This window comes from Pygocentrus nattereri, chromosome 1 (genome assembly GCF_015220715.1).
Source record: "Pygocentrus nattereri isolate fPygNat1 chromosome 1, fPygNat1.pri, whole genome shotgun sequence".
Classification (NCBI taxonomy): domain Eukaryota; kingdom Metazoa; phylum Chordata; class Actinopteri; order Characiformes; family Serrasalmidae; genus Pygocentrus; species Pygocentrus nattereri.
In genome coordinates this window covers 3,693,877-3,717,324 of record NC_051211.1, presented here as the reverse complement: position 1 = coordinate 3,717,324, position 23,448 = coordinate 3,693,877, and the positions used below count along the sequence as shown (strand labels likewise).

The window sequence follows — 23,448 nt, the reverse complement described above, 5'->3', positions numbered from 1 at the left end:
ATGTTATAATTAAATTATAAAAATTATAAAAGTTAAATTTTATAATAAGACGGTACCAATAAACTGATTAAAATTACAATATAGTAACTTATCAAGTAACAGAGCAGATAAGGATAAAAGAAAATAGAAATTAAAAATAAGTAAAAAGAATACTAATAAAAGAAAAAAATAATAAAAAGAATGATAAAAAGTAAAGAAATAAAAGTAACAAGTAAAAACAATAAAGTAAAAGTAAAGTAAAAAGTAAAAAATGTATTCTTTACGCAAGTTAGGGTTAGGCTTAAAACGAAGCACGTACGAAGTCAGTGTTGGTTTCGGAGGGAATATGTCATCATCGTCATCCTCATCATCGTTGTTGTTCTGTGTGGTGGGGAAGCTGTCTTTGTAGGAGTGGACTGGAGAAGATGGTGCGTCGTTCTCCTGTTCTTCATCGGCGTCGTCCTCTTCTTCCTCTTCTGAGAAGTCGAAGGTGTACTTCGCCTTCATGGCTGCGAAAGGAACAAAACAGTGAGTCGTTCTGTCGTGAGTTCAACAATCGAGAATCAGCCAAACGTTTCTTTTCTTCAAAGCTGAGGAAACTCGAAAAGGAGCACACACAAAAAAAAAACCAACGGGCACAAACTTCCGATGGACACTTTTCAGGAATGTTTAATTCACCAGTCAGTGAACCAATTTTACTAAAGTGTCCAAGTCCTTAAGGTTAACCACACCATTAGGAACTCTCATTTTCAGTCATGCCACATTTATTATGTTCTTTTCTTGCTGTTTCTGTTATTTCATCTGTGCTCCAACAGGTCTTGTAAGTGTGGCCTGCAAGCCTGTTCGCTGGCCAGACATTTGTTACTGTAAGGTCTCCACAGTCTCACATTTTTCAAAATATTGTTAATTAAATTGCCCTGAGATGGACTGGCGACCTGTCCAGGGTGTATCCTGCCTTCCGCCCGAAGACTGCTGGGATAGGCTCCAGCACCCCCCCGCGACCCTGACGGAGAAGCGGCTTAGAAAATGGATGGATGGATGGATGTTAATTAAATTTAATAATTTTGGAATTTAAAAACCGACAATGCTACAAACTTGGCGGTTCTTCAAGGGTCCTTAAGTAAAGAAAACTGTTCTATAACGGTTCTATCTATATTCTTGTATGATTAAAGGGTTCTTTGCATCGTGAACGTGTTCTTCAGATTGATGTAGAATGAGCTGTAGATGGATCTACATAGAATCTTTGTAAAAACGGTTTTATGTAGCACCAAAAAAGGTTCTTATATAGTTATTATGTCAGACTTGTTACAACAGAACCACAGTAGTCATGTTTATTTGCAGCCCGATAATCCATTAATAATCCAACTAATAGCTCAATCGGAATTGAATATTCAGAATATTTGGAATACTATTTCTATTCGATTGGACGAGTTGGATAATCCTGTAAATAACCCGTTAAATAGAAGAATAATATCTGTTTGAACGTAAACTGTATCCGATTACATTCCCTATCGGAAGGTTTCAGTCCGTTCTGCTTGTGCGTCGCGTCACAGTGAGAGTTTATACCGTTCAACACGGCGGAGCAGAAACTGGTCTGCAGAGGAGACAAAGTTCATGCTCTGATCTTTAAAAGACGGCGGTGGGACGGACGTCCAGCTTATGTGTCTCAGAACACGACGTCTTCCTCTCGGCCTTCTTTAATAAGGACATGTGAAGGACGTTTTCCTGAGTCTGACGTCATTTTAAAGCAATTAGAAACACAAGCACTGCTCACTGCTGCTCATCTCATTGACCGGACTCACGTGATGCTCGTTGTCATGGTAACGTCTAAACTTCTAAGGTTCTCTACACATGTGTAATTTTGGATCTGATTACTTGTAGTGAGCATGTCAACGAATATTTTCCATCAGATTGTTGAGTAGTGTGAGAATAAACACCTCAGTCTTAATCTGTAATCGGAACGAATTCAATCAGACTGGCAAAAATCTTTGCATGTAAACACGGCCAGTGCGGCAGCAGCGGCACTCAAAGTTATTCCCAGAATTAACTGCAAAAATTCTAATGCATTTGACTTTTCTAATCATGAACATCTATCAAGCTGAACAGAGCGAATAATCTCTGTGATGCTCCATTTTTGTCATTAATGAGCCCATCCGGGTTGTTTCACAGCAGAACTGTTTTCACTCTGATCAAAGATCAGATCTAAGTAAATACTGTAATTAAGAAATAAGGCCTTTAATTTCAACAAGGGCATAAATAAGCCAACGCGCACCTGAGGCTCTCCTGGATGTTGTGTCTCGGGGAATGACCGGCTGCTCGCTGTTCTCATCCAGATCGCTGTCAGATTTGTCGTTGTCATCGTCGGACCAGGGGTTCCTCTTCTTGACCTTCTTGGCTGGGCCTTTCCCTGTGCCTGGAGCCTTCCTCTGTCTAGGAACGCCTGAAAGGAAAGCATGTTATATAGCGCTTCATCCATGAACCAATTCCCCAGTTACTGTGTCTCCTTGTGTTTTTTCATGCAACTGAATTGAAAATAAGTATTTCTGGGAGGTACTGATAAAATGTGGTATATCATCGCTTTCCAAAACTAATATAGCATCACATTTCCATTAGAATTATTAAAGTTACTGAACCTATATTTTCTGTGTGCTAAATGTAGGGCTGAAAGATTAGTTTTATACTGAAATCGCAGTAATTTTGAAATCACAACAGCTGCATTTTTTAAAATTAAAGCCTACATCGTCTGATGAGTTAGACCAATCTGATCCAACCCAGCCCCCATTTGTTGGCATCACAACCACAATTACTGGTTGTCTGGCACACTACATTCAGGGGTCAAGGCTCAAGAGAGAAACGTTGCATATTCTGGTCTTCTTGGCCAAAAGAACAGACCTGAACTTTATTCTATAGAAAATAATCGCAGTTTAAATCGTAGTCGCAATACTAGTCAGAAAAACTGCAATTAGATATTTTCCCTAAATACACTATATTTCCAAAAGTCTTCGGTCGTCTGACTTCACACGCATATGAACTTGACTGACATCCCATTCTTTCCACAAGGTTTAGGCACGTGCTTAAAGGAATTTTTGAACAGTCTTCCAGAAGTGTATTTGTGAGGTCAACCCAGACTCGTCCTTGGCCTTGGAAAGCCATTCCATGAAGCTCTCTACGCTGTTCTTGAGCTGATCTGAAGGCCACATGAAGTTTGGAGGTCTGTAGTGATTGACTCTGCAGAGTTGGCGACCTCTGTGCACTATGCCCCTCAGCATTCGTTCCCAATCGCTTCCACTTTGTTATAATCCCACTGACAGTCGACTGTGGAATATTTAGTAGTGAGGAAATTTCACGACTGGACTTGCTGCACAGGTGGTGTCCGATCACGGTACCACGCTGGAATTCTCTGAGCTCCTGAGAGCGACCCATTCTTTCACTAATGTCTGTAGAAGCAGTCTGCAGGCCTAGGGGCTCGGCTTTATACACCTGTGGCCATGGAAGAGACTGGAACACCTGAATTCAGTGATGTGGATGGGGGAGTGAACACTTTTGGAAGTATAGTGTAGTTCAGCCCTCTCTACACTAAAAATGTCTTACAAACCTGACAGTTTGCTTGGATTTACTATTCTGTGCCAAAAGGACACATATTCAGCACCTTCAGTTCTACATTGTTTCTAACTTGGGGACCTACAATTTACCCAGTCAGTACCTTTCTTTCTGACAGTGAAGTCAGAAAGCAGATTTCTAGAAAAGAAAAACTATATTTATTTAGTCTTCATGTATTTTTAGCTGGTCACCGAAGTGAACTATGTTTATATGTTTAAATCCGGCTGAAATGTAACGGATAACAATAACGGTATAACAGCATAATGAGAATCGCTTAATTCTGTACCAGGTTCCTTTTTCTCTTTCTTGACACGTGGCGCTTTGGGTTTGGCTACGGGGTTCGGAAGGCCAGACGGAGAGATGAGGGAGTTCTCTCCTGCAGCACCGTTAGAGTCCACCACGCCATCATCGTCAAACTCGATCTTCACCGCCAGGTCCACATCACCCTGGAAGACACAAACACAAACCTAAGCACAGGCGATAAAACACGGTTAACCCTTTAAACCCCAAGAGCCTGTATGTGGGTCAACATTCTCATAATTACAGGACATTTTGGGTTTCGTAGTAGATACTGAATGATAATTAGTAGTTAATGAGGTAAAGAGTAGTAAATGGAACAACCCCAATGTGCATTATTACAATACTGCGGCAGATAAAACAATCAATACTCAAGGGGCGATAGGAGACAAATCAGAGTGTCTGTGAATGGGATCTACTGTTATTCCTACATATAAAGGGATAATCAGAGTGTCTGTGAATGGGATCTACTGTTATTCCAACATATAAAGGGACAATCAGAGTGTCTGTGAACGGGATCTACTGTTATTCCTACATATAAAGGGATAATCAGAGTGTCTGTGAATGGGATCTATTGTTATTCCAACATATAAAGGGATAATCAGAGTGTCTGTGAATGGGATCTACTGTTATTCCAACATATAAAGGGACAATCAGAGTGTCTGTGAATGGGATCTACTGTTATTCCAACATATAAAGGGACAATCAGAGTGTCTGTGAATGGGATCTACTGTTATTCCAACATATAAAGGGAAAATCAGAGTGTCTGTGAATGGGATCTACTGTTATTCCAACATATAAAGGGACAATCAGAGTGTGTGAATAGGATCTACTGTTATTCTACCAGATAACGGGTTATTTAGAGTGTCGATTCTTTTAGCAGTTACAGCTCTCTACAGTTCCTTCTACCACGTCCATCTTCCAGTGACCGTGTGTGAACCACTGCATGGAACAAGTGTTTCCCCAACCCTAAAGCCTCACCTTCTTCTTCTTGGTCATCTTCTTAGAAGCGTCAGCCTTCATGGCCAACGTAATCTGGGGCTCTATTCGGCGGCCGAATGGCGACGGCAGGGTCTCCTCTAGCTGGATCTTCTTCACCTTCGGCTTGCCCACCTTCCCTTTCACCAGCTTCACGCCCTTCCCCTGGCTGGCGTTCTCTCGCTCCAGCTCCTCCACCCGCTGCAACATGGGGAGAGATACGGAGTTTCCGTAGTCAGATGAAGAAAGACTACTTTCTTCTACTGCAAAAAAACGGATCGTCAGGTCGATATATCCAATATTTCTGCTGTTGAGATCGGTGTAAGTTTATTATAAAATTATTCAAGTTATTTCCAAACATTTCGTATTTTAATTGATTTTATTCAGAAAAATTACTTTACTATACTGGTAGATAAGAAATGTGCCTGAAACCAGCTAAATTATCTGCCAGTATAGTGAGATAATTTTACTTAATGAAATTTCTTAAAACAGAAAAAATATCTAGAAATAAGCCAAGTGATCTTAAGTGCTTTAACCTAACTTTCCTCCATCATTTATGTTGAACAGACTCTCCCAAAGTTTTACGCTGCTGCGCTGACGTTGAACCGCGTGCTGCACTGGGTCGGTATGACCAACAGGTCAAAACCAGCACTAAACAAAGTGACCGCTGGGCCCTGATTGGTGCTCTGGCTTTGCGCTTCTTTCGTTTTGACATGTGACGTTTTTAAACACACAGAAACCAAAAGGAACGACAGATTTCTCAAAATGTAGGAGGAAAAAGTCGGATATTAGACTCTGAAATGTAGTGGAGTGAAAGGAAAAAGTGGAGAAACTTCAGTACAGATACACCAAAAATACTAGAGTACAGAAACTAATTACATTTACTCAGATACTCAGTTACTCAGTTACTGTCCACTCCTGTTTTTATGATAGCTTTTCTTCAGTTCATGTTTAAAAAGTAAATAAACTAAAAACAGAACAGAAAGTAGGTCTAAGCAGCAACAGACCACAATAATTGCATGTTGATTATGAAGATTCAAATATTATCACTTAACGCTTCAGTGTCCATCTGCTGCACTCGTATGTGAAAATCTGATTTACATATTTGGCACCTTTAATGTCTTTAAGCATCTTTAAGCACACACACGAACATCGCAGGGAATGTACTGTGAACACTCACGTCCAGTTCCTCAATAAAGACAGCCAGGTCTTCTCTCCACAGATCCTCTGACGATTTCCTCTGCAGGTCATTCAGTTCTGCTTTCTGGAATTAAACCACATAAACAACAGTGTTGTCAACAGCAAGGATCCCAAACCCAAATTACCTGGCGTAGTGACCCTCTCCAAGGTGGGATGGTTGGAACGAAAGCAGGGAAAAAAGTCATTGTTTTACCGAACTAAAATCTCAGACAAGGCATTCCAGAATTGTTTTCTCAAGCATGAATTGACCTGCACTCATTTCACCTTAGACAATGTTTATTAGCAAGATTTGCGTCACTACAAACCTCAGCAGCGACTAATAAAATGGTACAGATTATTATAACTATAATTGTAATAGTAGTAGATCATTTAAGTGGAATTCCTGCTGAACACAAGTGGTGCTGCCAAAATGAGCAGTTAATTCCCTGTTTTACGTATAAACAGACAGAATAAAACTAATTTCCTCTCCCTGCCTTTTTTCCGAGTACACGACCGCCCACATGTCCGGCCGGACACTGAAGGACGACTGACTGCCCACTTCAGACCAGCTGCCCACGCCCAGCTACCACCACCTGCACTGGACTAGCTGCCCACCCTACACTGAAGTTTTCATGGACTCCCAGCTATTCCTAATACTAATACTACTGCTATTAATATTAATAGTATAATCACTTGTAGGTAGTTTGACCAGAGGAGGACGGGTCCCCCCTGGTGAGGCTAGTTCCTCCCAAGGTTTCTTCCTCAGCTCTGAGGGAGGTTCTCTTTGCCACCTTTGCCCCCCTGGCTTGCTCACCGGGGGGTTTAACATTCTTGTCAAAACTCTTTTCAGGAATTCTGTGAAGCTGCTTTGTGACATCCGTTGTAAAAAGAGCTACAAATGAATCTGACTTGATTTGATTAATAAGCATTTTCAGTGGATCTGCTTTATTTTCTCATTCATATCTAATTTCTGACACGCTGTATCTTCAATGAATCCACAATGGCAGATTTAACTAACTCTCTAAGTTAATATCAATAATATCAAAGTTAGCGATAACTAAATAACAGTCAGTGTAAGGTGTTCACGCTCCGACAGTGTTTACTGTAATGGTTCTACTTGCACAGAGCACCCGGTTAGTGCTGACCTATGACTTGAGCTCCTTGAAGCGAGAAAAACCGAACTGGCTCACAATGAACATCAACGATGTGCGTTACACAATAAAAATAATAGCTGCAATGCCCGAAATTTCCTGCCGTGACGTACCTTCATGTCTCTCTGTTTGAGAAGCTCATCCACCTTCTCCTTGGTCAAGCACCACAGAGGCATGTTGAGGATGTAGTTAAAGTTTGGCCCTGACGAGGAGCCAGAGTCCACTGAGCTGTCGCTCTCGTTGCCATCGTGATCCTCGTCCTCCAATGCCTGTGCAAGGGCAGGTTCGGAAAGATTAGATCCTAAAGAGATGGCTTTTCTGCTTTGTGAAATTCCCTGCATAAAATTCCCTACATCTTCAGAACGAACACGACAACGGAAGCGAGAAATCACACTGAAAGGCAGAAGCAGGCGTTCATTTGGCTTGAGATTGAGGCATTGAGCATTGTGCATATTGTATACCTTCTCCTGAGCTTTGTTCCAAGCTGCCACTGGGTCGGATTCATAGCCCCTCTGCACCAGCATCCGGATCAGTTCTCTCTTGCTCTTGTTTTCTGAAAGAGAATTAAATCATTTAACCTTTCAGTGAACAAACTGTAATGCACTTGGTTTTGCTGCAGTACAGAGCTGGATTAATGCCTTTGCTCTGAAAGGGCGAGAAAATGCACCGCCAGGGTTTTGTGAGGGCAGCAACACAACATGGCTTAGAACAATGATTAAACAATTAAAATAACTGGTGTTCTTGGTCCAAATAAGCTCCAAATCATGCCACCTGTATCATTTTTATTTTGGCCAATCTGTAATTAACGTAATTGCACTCATGCTGTTTTTAAACGCTGCTGCTACACATGTTCAAAAATATCATGGCATATTTATGTAAGACCCCCTGTTATAAGCTGCTAATTGCCTTTTACTTTCAGTATGTCACTTTATTTACAGCACAGATTCCATGTTATTTGAACAGACTTTTAACATGAAAAATCCATCCATTCATTCATCGATCCATTCAGTTTGGAGCAAATGGTCTTATTTACATCGTGAGCTTGGCTGACGGAAAGTTCTGGAGTTGTCGTGTTTCATGTGTTAATTTAGCCCCCACAAAATCAAACATCAAACACTGGCCCAAAAACTGAACACCGACCAGGCTATGAAGAAATCTGGTGCATCTGTGAAAATAGCAATGAATGACGCAACGAAATGAAAATTCAGGACATGTTTGGCCCAAAGAAGCGCTCTTTTATATATAATCTGCCCTTTCGTTTATGGTTTTGAATTAACATACTGATGACAGTGCTTCAAAGGGAACAGCTGCCATGTCGGGAAAGAAAACTTCACAGATCCAGAGATGAAAAAATATTATTACCGAAAGATTTTGAGCTATTCAGCGTTATCTTCGGAATTTCCTTTTCATTAAATCACTTAAAGGCCGCATATTTTTATGATTCACTCTTGATCAGCTGCTGCTCAAACTGATCGTGTCTTCATCGATACTGAAATGACTTATAAAGCGTTACATTTTATGGAGTATTTTGCTTTTTTCTGCCTTCTCTGAAGCTGAAGCATCTCTGGCTGAGAATTTTTGGTGGCCCAAATTTTGGTACATTATAATGTCATAATGTTCTGAAGAGCCACAGTACTGTACCACACCTGAACAAAACAGACCGAACCATGGCAGGTGTACTCAGAGGAATGATGTTCCTAATAAATAAATAAATAAAATAAAAAAAGACACCAATTTCTTACCAATTGAAATCTTTCCCTCAATCTTCTCGAGCACGAATCGTGCTTGGTTGGAGAGTTTTGCTGACTCGGCGCCCAGGCTGCCGACCAGCCAGTCTTTCCTCAGCTTGTAATAGTGCAAACGCAGCTCAAAGAACTCCTTCAGAATATCCTGCACAGACTCGTACCGCTTCAGACAGCCCATGTGATCAAACAGCACCTAGAATACAAAGACCAGAGAGAGAGAGAGAGAGAGAGAGAGAGAGAGAGAGAGAGAGAGAGAGAGAGAGAGAGAGAGTGAGAGAGAGAGAGAGAGAGAGAGAGTGAGAGAGAGAGGACACTTTAACTTTCAGACTTTGAGAAAACTCATTCTAGACTAAAAAGAAGCACAGCACAGAGTACAGATGAGCAAATCAGTTTAAAGACCCATTATTTCAACCCGTAAACTCATGACTCAGCAATTCTTACGAACGAGTACGTGAACGAGACGAGTGTCTGTAGCCATCCTCCATGTCAGAGATGAGGACCTGGGCCTATAACTGATAAACTATGGAGAATTCATTAATTTCGACTGCGTGGTCTTTCTTTAATCGGCGTAGTTTTTCTAGCCTTTACTGTTGCTTTAGCGGCCCAGGAGACTCACAGACTAAACACATGCGTTCTAAAAAACACTACTTAGCCAGTCAGATCTGTGCAGTATGATGAGCGCTGAGACTCGAATGACGGACGCCACACAGGGGAGGGACGAGGAGAGAAACAGCAGTCAGAGAGGAAAGTGAGTCAGAGGGAAGTTATTCCACATGACGTGATCTAAAAAGAGGAAACTGACTGTAAATGTTGTTGAAATCTGACCGAACTGGACTTTATTTGATCTGATGTTCAGTAAATGTTGTTGAAATCTGACCGAACTGGACTTTATTTGATCTGATGTTCAGTAAATGTTGGTGAAATCTGACCGAACTGGACTTTATTTGATCTGATGTTCAGTAAATGTTGGTGAAATCTGACCGAACTGGACTTTAATTGATCTGATGTTCAGTAAATGTTGTTGAAATCTGACCGAACTGGAATTTATTTGATCTGATGTTCAGTAAATGTTGTTGAAATCTGACCGAACTGGACTTTATTTGATCTGATGTTCAGTAAATGTTGTTGAAATCTGACCGAACTGGACTTTATTTGATCTGATGTTCAGTAAATGTTGAAATCTGACCGAACTGGACTTTATTTGATCTGATGTTCAGTAAATGTTGGTGAAATCTGACCGAACTGGACTTTAATTGATCTGATGTTCAGTAAATGTTGTTGAAATCTGACTGAACTGGACTTTATTTGATCTGATGTTCAGTAAATGATGTTGAAATCTGACCGAACTGGACTTTATTTGATCTGATGTTCAGTAAATGATGTTGAAATCTGACCGAACTGGACTTTATTTGATCTGATGTTCAGTAAATGATGTTGAAATCTGACCGAACTGGACTTTATTTGATCTGATGTTCAGTAAATGTTGTTGAAATCTGACCGAACTGGACTTTATTTGATCTGATGTTCAGTAAATGTTGAAATCTGACCGAACTGGACTTTATTTGATCTGATGTTCAGTAAATGTTGGTGAAATCTGACCGAACTGGACTTTAATTGATCTGATGTTCAGTAAATGTTGTTGAAATCTGACTGAACTGGACTTTATTTGATCTGATGTTCAGTAAATGTTGGTGAAATCTGACCGAACTGGACTTTATTTGATCTGATGTTCAGTAAATGATGTTGAAATCTGACCGAACTGGACTTTATTTGATCTGATGTTCAGTAAATGATGTTGAAATCTGACCGAACTGGACTTTATTTGATCTGATGTTCAGTAAATGTTGGTGAAATCTGACCGAACTGGACTTTAATTGATCTGATGTTCAGTAAATGTTGTTGAAATCTGACCGAACTGGACTTTATTTGATCTGATGTTCAGTAAATGTTGTTGAAATCTGACTGAACTGGACTTTATTTGATCTGATGTTCAGTAAATGTTGTTGAAATCTGACCGAACTGGACTTTATTTGATGTGATGTTCAGTAAATGTTGTTGAAATCTGACCGAACTGGACTTTATTTGATCTGATGTTCAGTAAATGTTGGTGAAATCTGACCGAACTGGACTTTATTTGATCTGATGTTTAGTAAATGTTGGTGAAATCTGACCGAACTGGACTTTATTTGATCTGATGTTCAGTAAATGATGTTGAAATCTGACCGAACTGGAATTTATTTGATCTGATGTTCAGTAAATGTTGGTGAAATCTGACCGAACTGGACTTTAATTGATCTGATGTTCAGTAAATGTTGTTGAAATCTGACCGAACTGGACTTTATTTGATCTGATGTTCAGTAAATGTTGGTGAAATCTGACCGAACTGGACTTTATTTGATCTGATGTTCAGTAAATGTTGTTGAAATCTGACCGAACTGGACTTTAATTGATCTGATGTTCAGTAAATGTTGTTGACATCTGACTGAACTGGACTTTATTTGATCTGATGTTCAGTAAATGTTGTTGAAATCTGACCGAACTGGACTTTATTTGATGTGATGTTCAGTAAATGTTGTTGAAATCTGACCGAACTGGACTTTATTTGATCTGATGTTCAGTAAATGTTGGTGAAATCTGACCGAACTGGACTTTATTTGATCTGATGTTTAGTAAATGTTGGTGAAATCTGACCGAACTGGACTTTATTTGATCTGATGTTCAGTAAATGATGTTGAAATCTGACCGAACTGGAATTTATTTGATCTGATGTTCAGTAAATGTTGGTGAAATCTGACCGAACTGGACTTTAATTGATCTGATGTTCAGTAAATGTTGTTGAAATCTGACCGAACTGGACTTTATTTGATCTGATGTTCAGTAAATGTTGGTGAAATCTGACCGAACTGGACTTTATTTGATCTGATGTTCAGTAAATGTTGTTGAAATCTGACCGAACTGGACTTTATTTGATGTGATGTTCAGTAAATGTTGTTGAAATCTGACCGAACTGGACTTTATTTGATCTGATGTTTAGTAAATGTTGGTGAAATCTGACCGAACTGGACTTTATTTGATCTGATGGTCAGTAAATGTTGGTGAAATCTGACCGAACTGGACTTTATTTGATCTGATGTTCAGTAAATGTTGGTGAAATCTGACCGAACTGGACTTTATTTGATCTGATGTTCAGTAAATGTTGTTGAAATCTGACCGAACTGGACTTTATTTGATGTGATGTTCAGTAAATGTTGTTGAAATCTGACCGAACTGGACTTTATTTGATCTGATGTTCAGTAAATGTTGGTGAAATCTGACCGAACTGGACTTTATTTGATCTGATGTTTAGTAAATGTTGGTGAAATCTGACCGAACTGGACTTTATTTGATGTGATATTCAGTTTGACTGTATAAGATGCTGATATTCCTACTCGGCTACTTCAGTAAACAGTTTACACAGTTGGCACTGAATCATAATACAAGTCAGACATTATGATGTTCTGGACCTTCGCTTGAGGAAATTTTCTTTGACTGGACCTTACTGAATTTTAACTAAAGACCTCTGCTCTAGGTGATGGCTGAACACTAATAATGTTTTATAGATAAATAAAGTCACATCAAATATAATTTAAGACCACATTTGCAGTGCAGATATCCCGAATATGAAAATAGGGCCCAACCAATGTGAAAATGTGTGCGAAATGAATGCTGATTTTAGTTGAATATAGCCGGTGATAGCATTTTATACTTAGATTCTAATTTTAAACTCCTAAGATTTTAGTTAAAGTTACACTATGTACGTTTCGGGGATTTGGAGACTCTCTGGAGGAAATAAGTAATTGTAAACGACATCTTGTAGCGTGTGTTGTGCTGCAGACCCCAAGCGGCTGAATCTGATGACTGAAAGAGAACTCAGTCAAAACTTGGCGAAGGACGATGTGAACCGTCATCGTATCTTCATCAGTATAATGTTGATTTTGTATTTGAGACCTAAACATCGAGCCAGACCTACTTTCTGAAAAACTTCATAAAACTGATATCGGCACAATCCTGATAACTGGTATTCATAGTATTCGATTACGTCGTTAAGAAGACCAGGTCGTCATGTTGAGCTGTAACTCTGACTGAGCTTAACTCATCACAGTTACTGCAGATACAGGCCTGCAGGTGGATAAAAACAAGCAAAATAGACGAGAACGGCCACAAAAAAGATAAAAAGATATGCAGACACTTTAGATTAGATTAGATTAAGGTGGTCTTACTACTGCAGTGTTATGCTTGCTGTAATTGTTATGTTTAGGGTTCGTATACTGCCCTGTTTTAAATGGTATATATTAAAAAAAAAGCAAGATTTCAGCCTGTTGTGCTTTTTAAATGGTAAATAAAAATAAACTAAAAATAAAATGAACAATAAATAAAAAGGAAATCTTATTTCGGTGTTTCATTTGAATAAAGCTAATATTAAATTTGACTGAAATGCCCATCTATAAAACATAATGAAATCGAATGTGTTTCGTGTCCCTGTTCAGCCTGTATTGCTGTAATATAGCTAAGCACTGGAGTTTTGCCTTATTGTCTGGTTGTGTGTTTGAATCCCAGCATTACCACCACCAATAAGCTATTGTTAGCGTTATGAGATATTTTTGCAAGATACTGATAAAACCACAGGTGGTTAATATTGGCCGATGTCATCAGCCTGTCAATCCATCGGTTGAGTCCCAGTTTTAAAAAAAAAAATCACTTTTTTAAAATGACCTTACAACCAGACAGACCTACGGACGCACTGTAATTAAAACATATTAAGGCTTCTTAAGGACCTGCGGTCTCCCTGTAGGAAACAATCATAGAGTAAGGCCATAAAAATACAATTCCCAGGATGCTCTCACCATTGAGTTGCAGGTGAGGGAAGACTGCAGCTTGAAGACTTTATGAAGACCTGCTGCCTCAGCTTGCGCAAGCTTTTCCTCCGTCATGCGCACCACAAACTTCACTGTGGTGTCTGTGTGATACTCCTTATAGTCATTGATGAGAGCTGGGGTCTTCTCCGTGCCCTGCAGCATAGGCTCCAACACTGACTCCTTATACACCTGCACGGAAAAGACAGGAGAAAAATGTTCTTCTGGAACAACAAAGGCTTAAAACTTGCCGACTTAAAGAGATTTTATTCCCCCCACCCCAAGGTCCACTTATAAAATCTGTGTGGATGTCTGAACTAAAAAAACAGTTATAAATCATTTTTACATGACCGTTTTTCAGCCTCTCTTATGCCTCAGGATTGGATAGGCTGGTTCTGTTACTATGCCTTTAAGATTGATAAATGTAAATGAGCTCTAATCAGATTGGCTGCCCTGAATTGTGTCTCATTCAAAAAGCCGGCTGGGCTGAAACATTCCTTATAAATTCACTGTGAGTGGGCGGAGCTATATGTATATGTGCTGAATAAGAGAATATATATATATATATATATATATATATATATATATATATATATATATATATACATAGAGCAGCTTGTACAGCTATGGACTGTAGCGAGAGAACAGCACTTTAACAATGTTTACATTAAAAAAACAGAAAGACAATTTTTTAAAAATATGGGCACTTTAATAAAATGATCCTTTTTATTAAGACATTCTTTATGCTCAAGGTTTATGTCCATATAATCTTTGTGTAACTATAATATTACTTAATTAAAATCAACTGACTTGTATTAATTCACATTCATCCCAAAAATGGACTCAACTACCCTAAAAAGGCAGCTGGACTGTGAAATCAGATCAGAGATCTTAATAAAGATATATTTCGTATTCTATTAGACATATTCAGTTACAATCCTTAGCGGAAGCAGTTTTAAAGCCTTCTAAATAGACAAACCTCTCCACAAATTTATGCATAAATGGACCATCTATAAATCATCTATATCGTCGCTTTTTAAAGAAAACCTTGCACCCCAAAAAGTTTCTTACAGGAAGAAGCAAAAAACATTTTCAACCTACAATGTAAGTTAATGCAGCAGATTTTATTTATTTGATACGCTGAATTAGACTCTGTTCATTCACTAATTTGACCGACTTTGCCAAAGTCGCTGCTCATACCTGAGTCCAGGTACGTATCGGAAGCTCAGTGATCTCAACGGTGTGCTTATCCAGAACGGAGACCTCACCACTGACCACATACTGGTTCTGCCCCAGCTCATGGATCACGCCTTTGAAATTTTTATAGCTGGGAAGCTGAGAAAGGACAAAAGAGAGGGAGACAGGGAATTATTTTTAATTATTAATAATTAATAATTAAATCAATAATTAATTTTTGTTAACAAACAAAACAGCGACACCCTCCACACTTCAAAAGGGAAAGGAGAACAGATCTAGGCCGTCACTACGACTCACTGTCCAAAAGTTTCCAGACACCCTTTCTATTTCGTGAATTTAACTAAGACGCTGACGGAAGCGTTCAATCGTAGAAAAGCACTGATAATAGAATGGGACACTCTGGAGGAGTTGCATATGAGCCTAAGGTCACCACGCCCAGAAGGGGATTAAGCCCCCCCAGCATTGTGGGACTGTGTTTTCTGGAGTGACCTCCATCCAATACCTTTTGGATGAGTCATAGTGATCCAGAACTGTCCATCCAACCTCAGTACCTGACCTCACTAATGCTCAATCAAATCCTCACAGCAATGTTCCAACATCTAGTGTAAAGCCTTCCCAGAAGAGTAGAAGCTGTTACTGCAGCACAAACTCACTATTATTACTCTTCATTTCAGAAAATGCTGGATCAGCAGGTGTCTACAAACTTTTGGACATACAGAGCTGGACTCCCAAACAGGGATTAAGCCTGGACCTGGACTACACAAGAGTCCGGGAGGAAAACCTGAAAAAGTCCCTGATTAGACTTAATTCTGGTCCAGGAAATCGGCCCACGCTGTACGTGAAATGGAAATTTTACCATAGGCAAAGGATCCTGGTGGTCAAGCATGCGGTTGATGTTGTTGACGATTTCTCGAGGATCGTAGTTGGGAATCTTGCAGGCCCAGCCAGTCCCGATACCCTCAGCCCCGTTCACCAGCACCATGGGGATTATGGGAATGTACCACTCAGGCTCCACCTTCTGGTTGTCATCATAAAGGAACTTCAACAGGTTGGAGTCCACAGCTGGAAACAGCAGCTTGGCTAGCGGACTGAGGGAGAGAGGTTGAAAATCCCTCTTTAGTCATAAAGAAAGCCAATATATCAGTGCCAATAACTAATTATAATATTCTAATTATTTACAGACATGAAATCATTTTTACATCATAATAATAATAATAATAATAATATGGCTCAATTTATAATCGACATCAACAGTTTAGCAATTTTATTCATCATTAAGTTACACAATGTAGATGTAAAATGTAGATATAATATTTCAAATACTTCTTGTTATTAAATGATACATAATATTATGCAAATTTCTGCTTATAGTATCTTTGTCATAAGCATCTGCGCAATCGCTGCTTTACCTACACACGATACACATTTCACCGTAATATAATTCTTGATTCTTTACATTTGTCTATCTGAATTCTTCTACATCTTCGTTGATCATCATGAACCACGACTGTAATTCTCAACTTGGTGAAGCCTCCTGATCTATTTGAGATTTACATTACTACCTTACAAGGTAAACAGAGAAACAATGTAATTTAATTAGTATGATTAATTATTATCTATTAATATTATTAATTTTTATATATTATTTTAACCTCTTACTCTACAGGGTATATTTTGGTTAGTCCAACTGAATGTACGTGACCATTTTACCTTTTTTTATGTGAATTTACCTTTTTTTTGTAAAATTTCCCCTCAGATTAACAGAACGTGTGTTTTATGATCTCCACATTTCACTACACGCTCACAATTCACTGCTGAAAGCCAAAAATCTCGGCCGCTCTTTGTGTTGTTCTCTAAAAGTGATGTTTCCAGAGCAGATCACTGAAGAGACGCCGTCTGTTTATAGTTTAGAGCCCAGATTTGGGGAAAAACGGGTCGACTTTCAGTAGAAAAACAAAGTTCAGCTTCTTTTATTATAAGGGTTTAAAATGACGTCACCGTCTATTAGACTGGAGAGAAGAGCTACAGCCTCACACGACGCCCAGCTTCTGAATGGAGCTTATGGAGTATGAACGTTATGGAGAACATGACCGAGTGCGGTTTGGAACCACTGGTGGTTCCAAGCAGTTTAAGAGGCTAATTAAGCTTATTAATATTAATTATTTAATGGTATAATTTTACAAACCACAGATTATGGTTTGATTATATTTTGACGAGCTCACAATTCTCACACTAACATCCTAGTTTAGTTCACCAATGAAAACCAAACACATTTTGTTTAAATTACTGATAAAACCCTAAAGAAACACCGTCTGAAGTGCAGGACTGACAGACCTGAGCATGGTGAAGATGTAACGGGGACTGGCTGCATCTTTGCCTCCGTTGATGCGCGTACCGAACTGACCGAGGGGCTGCAGGATGTTCACGTTGTTGCTGCCCACAAAGTTCTGGGCCAAGTTCACGATGGTCATCATGAGAGCTTGCTAAAACAGTAGGGACGCATGAGAACATCATAATTAAATTTGGCAGATATTTTCTATAAAACCCTTGAAGAACCATCTTTTTAAGTGTGTAAGTAGATGTAATACAAGCTTCTGTATTGGCATCAGCAGATACACACAAATACATCGCATTCTAGTGCATAAACTGTTTAATGGAAAAACGTAATGTAATGTAATATAAATGTAATGTAAATGTAATATAAATGTAATGTAAATGTAATGTAATGTAAATGTAATGTAATATAAATGTAATGTAAATGTAATGTAATGTAAATGCAATGTAATGTAAATCTAATGTAATGTATATAAATGTAATGTAATGTAAATGTAATGTAATATAAATGTAATGTAATGTAATGTTATATAAATGTAATGTAATGTATATAAATGTAATGTAAATGTAATGTATATAAATGTAATGTAATGTATATAAATGTAATGTAATGTAAATGTAATGTTATATAAATGTAATGTAATGTATATAAATGTAATGTAATGTAAATGTAATGTATATAAATGTAATGTAATGTATATAAATGTAATGTAATGTAATGTAAATGAAACCAACAGGTGGTGTTTTGCATTTCTAGATCTAATTTTATGTTAAGAGACAATTTAAGGAATTCAGGATCTCTTGAACGTGACGGTCTCAGAAACTCGTGCACACCTCGCCGTGATGGTACGCAGACATCTCCGCTACTGAACCAGCCAGCTGAGCCACCTTCACCTCCCTCTTGTCGTTCCTCTTCATACAGGTGAACAGCACCTTCCTCTGGCCCGGCTTCAGACCTACAGACACATTCAGCCAAGCAAGAAAAGCCTTTTGATCAGAATTCATATCCAGCTGTTTGTTTTTCTGCCTTTGATCTCCACAAAGAGCAACTTTCACAAAAGGATTCCACCTGAACCAGCACGAAACTGCAGTTTACACTTTCTGTATCAAAGAATAAAGCTCATGTAAAAGGAGTTGTACTCTCAGTAAAATAATATCTGTGTAAGTACAAAAGTACTTTGATTTAATGTACTGAAGTAAAATACGGCAAAATAGCATTTAGACATTATATATCTTGCATGTCGCTGTTGTCAGAAGAAAACCTTGTATCTCCATTTTTGACATTTTTCAGTTTTTGACATAATTTGAAAACACTCATGGTCCTACATATTCTGTGTAAATTTCATGACGAAGGACCAACAGAAATGACCCAATATTACTTCTAAAAATTCTGGTTCCATTGACTTACATTAAAAGTAAAGTAGGTTTTTTTCCTTCTCCTGTAAAGTCGTTTTGGAGATACGAGGTTTTCTTCCGACAACAGCGATATACTAGTATTTACAATATTAGTTGTGTTAAAGATACCTGTGTGACCGCAATTATGAAAAACAACTACTTTTAAAGTACTTTACTAAAGCAGAAATACAGATATAATACTTGTATTCTACTCAAGTACCTTCGCATTACATATTTTTGCTGACTTAAAAATAAATATACATAAATAAGTTAACATGTCCTCTACAGAGTACACACTCCTGCACATTTTAATTCACAATTACTATTTATTTGCTGAATTTAACATAAAACGTGACTTTAAACGTAAAGATTAAGGCGTATTTTTAACTTTATATTTTTTCCAATACGTTAAACTCGGCAAATAAATAGAATATTAAAAATCTACAAAAGAATGGACACATTTAAACGAATAAGTAGGACGCTGTAAGAAATTAAGAAACGGCCAGTGTGTCTAGAATAACGAACCACAGAATTTGGCCACAACTGGACTGTGAGTCTGAAATCAGGGCATCTTTTTCAATTTGCAGGGAGACGGAAATTGGCCACAAAATCAGCCCAGCTATTCTGTAGTGTGGGCCATGCATACAGATACAGACGTTTTCTGTTCATAAGCATCTCATTTTTCTTCTAATCTGAACAATAATGTCATGAAGCGGGATATTTATAAAAGCCCTATCAGCAATTAAGAAATAGTCATCCAGCCCTGCTGTATAAACTGCCATAAAGCCGTTAAAACCCGCCAAATTCAGCTCGCATAACTGTTATGTGTACAAGACGCACCATCAACAAGGGACGGAATGGATCTCTCATTGTCCGAGTTGGAGAAGAGAATCAGCTCTTTGTTGATGAAGTCATTGTAGGACAAGTGTCGTGTCGTGGTGCCATACAGGTATTGCTGCAAAGAGATACGTTTTCTTATTACTAAATGAGCACAAGCACTTTCAGTTGTCTGTCAAATAACACTTCATTTACGTTTCGAGTGCCACCATCTACGGAAAACTAGATGCAATCCTCCCAAGGAATTAAAGTCATTAAAATAAGCTTAAAAATCCTGGATATCAAAAGATCAAACACTGTGTTAACTACTAGCTTTACGCACTACAAATCAAAATGAGAACAAAAGTCGCTGTAAATGAAGAATAATCCAAAAGTGCGGAACCACACAAAAAAACAGCCTAATTCCTATTCCTAAGAGCCGTGCTCCTGAATGACACTTTCTCCCAGAGGCGCTGTTATCCATTTCCATAAATCTCCTAACGGTATTGCTGCCTGCTAGGATACCTAATTGGGAGAATGGGTGATGGACCGCTGGATGTGACTGGCCTCACCTCAGGCAGACCGTGCATCCTCCTCTGGCGTCTGTCTTCCATGAAATTAGTCAGCCACTCTTTTCTGTCGTCTGTCTTCTTCTTGCTGAAGGCCTGAAAAGAGGAGATAGCAGAGGGAGGCGAGTTCCACACCATCCTTTCTATTACGCTCACAATGAGAGGAAAACATTTGAAGCAAGCAGAGAAGCTGCTTTACTACAAGGTGCCTTTTAAACTCTTAAACCTTTCCACTACAGTCTAGTTTTACGTGTGTCAGATCTGCTTAAGGTGGCCAGCTTCTTTCTCTGGGTTCTGAATGCACTGTCCGCGGAACAGAAACCTGACCAATTCTAAATCACACTCTGGCTATGTACCAGCTTATATCTCATCTATGATCTCTATTAATAACCGTAGTCATCAGATCTGCTCTTCTTACTGGGAGTTTTTAACTGAACTGGGAAATTGGCTTTTAGCTGCAGAGCACCAGTGAGCTGGAATAGTCTTTAACCACCGTCAGACAGCCTGTAACTGTTTTAGTTAAATGGTCCTTTCTCATTTTCTAAGCCGCTTATCCTTCTGGGTCACGGGGGGGTGGGGGGGTGGGGGGGCTGGCCTATCCCTGCAGTCACTGGGTGGAAGGCACGACACACCCTGGACAGGCCACCAGTCCACCGCAGGACAGACAGACAGACAGAATATATTCACAGCCACACAATTTAGCGTGTCCAATCAGTCTGACTGCATGTCTTTGGACACTGGAAGGAAACCAGAGCACCCAGAGGAAACCCAAGCAGAAAGGACCCTGGTCGCCCGGCCGGGGAGTCGAACCCAGGCCATTCTTGCTGTGACCGTGCTGCCCATTTCCCGACCCAGGAGGATAAGCGGCTTAGAAAATGTGTGCGTGTGACTATTTTATTGCAACCGTTTTATCCTTTTACTGTTCTGTTCTAGTAAATAATTCGATTTTTCTAAAATTCTAGTATTTTACTGCTTATTTTTATCTACGTTTGGTTCTTTTACTTATTTTTATGTGTTTTTATTATATATTTGGTAACAGTTTATTTGGATGGTCCACTGTAGATGCTTTGTAGATCCTCAGTCTGTCTTTAACTAACATTCAAATATCTACTGAACGCAACTGAACTTGAAGTTGCAGGTGAAAGATTTTATTAAAACTAGCCCTAAAACTAACCCTAACCCCAACCTCAAGGGAAAACCATATACCTACTCCTAACTTAGCTGTAATGTTGTTGATAATTAACTGAGCATCACCAGAAAGTGTATTAAGACTTTATGTAGCTTTACATCATCTATGGGGGACCATCCAAATACAAGTGACCATATATTTTATTGATATTAAATGCCTGTTTCTTATTTGAGCTGTTATTTATTTCTAAATCTTTCTTTTCTTGATGATTTTCATTTGTTTTTTAATAAATTTCATCTCAACTTTTTTAAACCCCTGTTTAATTTCCTCGGCTACACTGTAAATGAGGGTCTCCCTCAATGTGCTTCCGAGTTGAAATAAAGGCTGATTGATTGAAATGAAGCCTGGATTCTCTCTGATCACAAACTACTGGATCATATCAAAGCATTTCTGAGCTACACTCAGTTACCAAACACTAATATCGCAATGTGAAATATCTGAGGTGTGTAATATGTGAGCACTATAAACACTGCGCGATTCCCTCGGCTCGAAGTGCAAGATGATAACATTTCTGATTTTACTAACCAAAGTAATAGCAGCATCATCCTCAGTGCCTCCATACTTGAACATAATTCGATGCCTCTCCATGTCAGCAAAGTAGTCCTTTGCCTCTTTGCTTGTGCTGGTACCCAAACCTAGAACATTACATCAGAAAGCGAAACACGATTATGCACAGGGCCATTCTGATAGTATCCAGTACACACCGATCAGCCACCTCCTCGTTTCTACGCTCACTGTCCAGTTTATCCGCTCCACTTACTGTATAGCTGGTCTCTGTAGTTCTACAGTTACAGACTGTAGTCCATCTGTTTCTCTGATACTCTGTTACCCTGTTCTTCAGTGGTCAGGACCCCCACGGACCCTGCAGCGACACTGCTGTGGTGGTGGTGTGTTAGTGTGTGCTGTGCTGGTCTGAGTGGATCAGACACAGCAGTGCTGGGCAGCGTCCTGTGGGCAGCGTTCTGTGACCACTGATGAAGGACTAGAGGATGACCAACACAAACTGTGCAGCAGCAGATGAGCTGTCGTCTCTGACTTTACATCTACAAGGTGGACCGACAAGGTAGGAGTGTCTAATAGAGTGGACAGTGAGTGGACACAGTGTTTAAAAACTCCAGCAGCACTGCTGTGTCTGATCCACTCAGACCATCACAACACACACTAACACACCACCACCAGGTCAGTGTCACTGCAGTGCTGAGAATGATCCACCACCCAAACAGTACCTGCTCTGTGAGGGTCCGTGGGGGTCCTGACCACTGAAGAACAGGGTAACAGAGTATCAGAGAAACAGATGGACTACAGTCTGTAACTGTAGAACTACAGAGTGCAGCTATACAGTAAGTGGAGCTGATAAAGTGGACAGTGAGTGTAGAAACAAGGAGGTGGTCAGAATATTGTGCCTGATCATTGTATGTATATTTGTTTTTTTAAATATTAACTTACTAAATAAAACAAACCTTTGTAGTACTTTATGTGCCATGTTTTGTGGTTCTCTGTTTGTTTCTTCCACTCTTCGAACTCTGGAATGCTGTAGAAGGAAATTTCATGTTTGTTCTTGCTGGCCTGCACACAGCATTGAACAAAAGAAGCATTAAATGTGTAATATTTATTTCATGCTGTGCAGTATTTGGAATGTAGCACTATTTCAAAGGAAAGGCTGAAGTTCGTACTTTGACGATAGGGGTGATAAACTGCTCCAGAAAAGTGTGCTTCAGCAGGGAAGGCCAGTTATGGTGGAAGAAGTTGATGAGCAGGCCTTTAATGTGGGAACCGTCTTGATCCTAAGCGCAGAAAATTAAAGAAATCATGAGATTATTAGACCACAGGACGCTCTACACAAGAACAAGCCAACCCGCTGAATATCAACATATATCTGCCTGAAAGAAAAAGGTAACCTACCTGATCAGTCATGATCATTATTTTGCCATAGCGTAGAGATTTCAGTGACTCGGGGTCGTCGTAGCTCTTCTTATACTGTAAGCCCACAATCTTGATGATGTTGTTGATTTCTGCGTTCTCCATTATCTACAAACAGAGGAGAAAGACTGCATCTGTACACGAAAATACAGTCATCCCAAAACTATTTAGGGGACTTAAGATTACCTGGATGAAGCGTAACTGTCA

General features: G+C 39.3%; 1 protein-coding gene across 2 annotated transcripts in view; it reads right to left on the bottom strand.

Moving 5' to 3' along the window:
- The window catches only part of top2b (DNA topoisomerase II beta), a 64,043-nt gene that overhangs the window by 5,747 nt on the left and 34,848 nt on the right, over nucleotides 1–23,448 (bottom strand). For both annotated transcript variants that reach the window (XM_037539774.1, XM_037539778.1), the window contains exons 13-31: nucleotides 23,224–23,349; nucleotides 22,995–23,105; nucleotides 22,782–22,887; nucleotides 21,847–21,956; nucleotides 20,136–20,228; nucleotides 19,588–19,702; nucleotides 18,187–18,308; nucleotides 17,353–17,501; nucleotides 15,875–16,106; nucleotides 15,022–15,156; nucleotides 13,813–14,013; nucleotides 8,927–9,122; nucleotides 7,646–7,737; nucleotides 7,298–7,453; nucleotides 6,035–6,118; nucleotides 4,858–5,055; nucleotides 3,866–4,025; nucleotides 2,252–2,419; nucleotides 299–488 (exon numbers count right to left, since the gene is read on the bottom strand). In XM_037539774.1, the coding sequence (XP_037395671.1) occupies nucleotides 299–488; nucleotides 2,252–2,419; nucleotides 3,866–4,025; nucleotides 4,858–5,055; nucleotides 6,035–6,118; nucleotides 7,298–7,453; nucleotides 7,646–7,737; nucleotides 8,927–9,122; nucleotides 13,813–14,013; nucleotides 15,022–15,156; nucleotides 15,875–16,106; nucleotides 17,353–17,501; nucleotides 18,187–18,308; nucleotides 19,588–19,702; nucleotides 20,136–20,228; nucleotides 21,847–21,956; nucleotides 22,782–22,887; nucleotides 22,995–23,105; nucleotides 23,224–23,349 (2,744 nt within the window). The remainder of the gene's footprint in view (nucleotides 1–298; nucleotides 489–2,251; nucleotides 2,420–3,865; nucleotides 4,026–4,857; nucleotides 5,056–6,034; nucleotides 6,119–7,297; nucleotides 7,454–7,645; nucleotides 7,738–8,926; nucleotides 9,123–13,812; nucleotides 14,014–15,021; nucleotides 15,157–15,874; nucleotides 16,107–17,352; nucleotides 17,502–18,186; nucleotides 18,309–19,587; nucleotides 19,703–20,135; nucleotides 20,229–21,846; nucleotides 21,957–22,781; nucleotides 22,888–22,994; nucleotides 23,106–23,223; nucleotides 23,350–23,448) is intronic.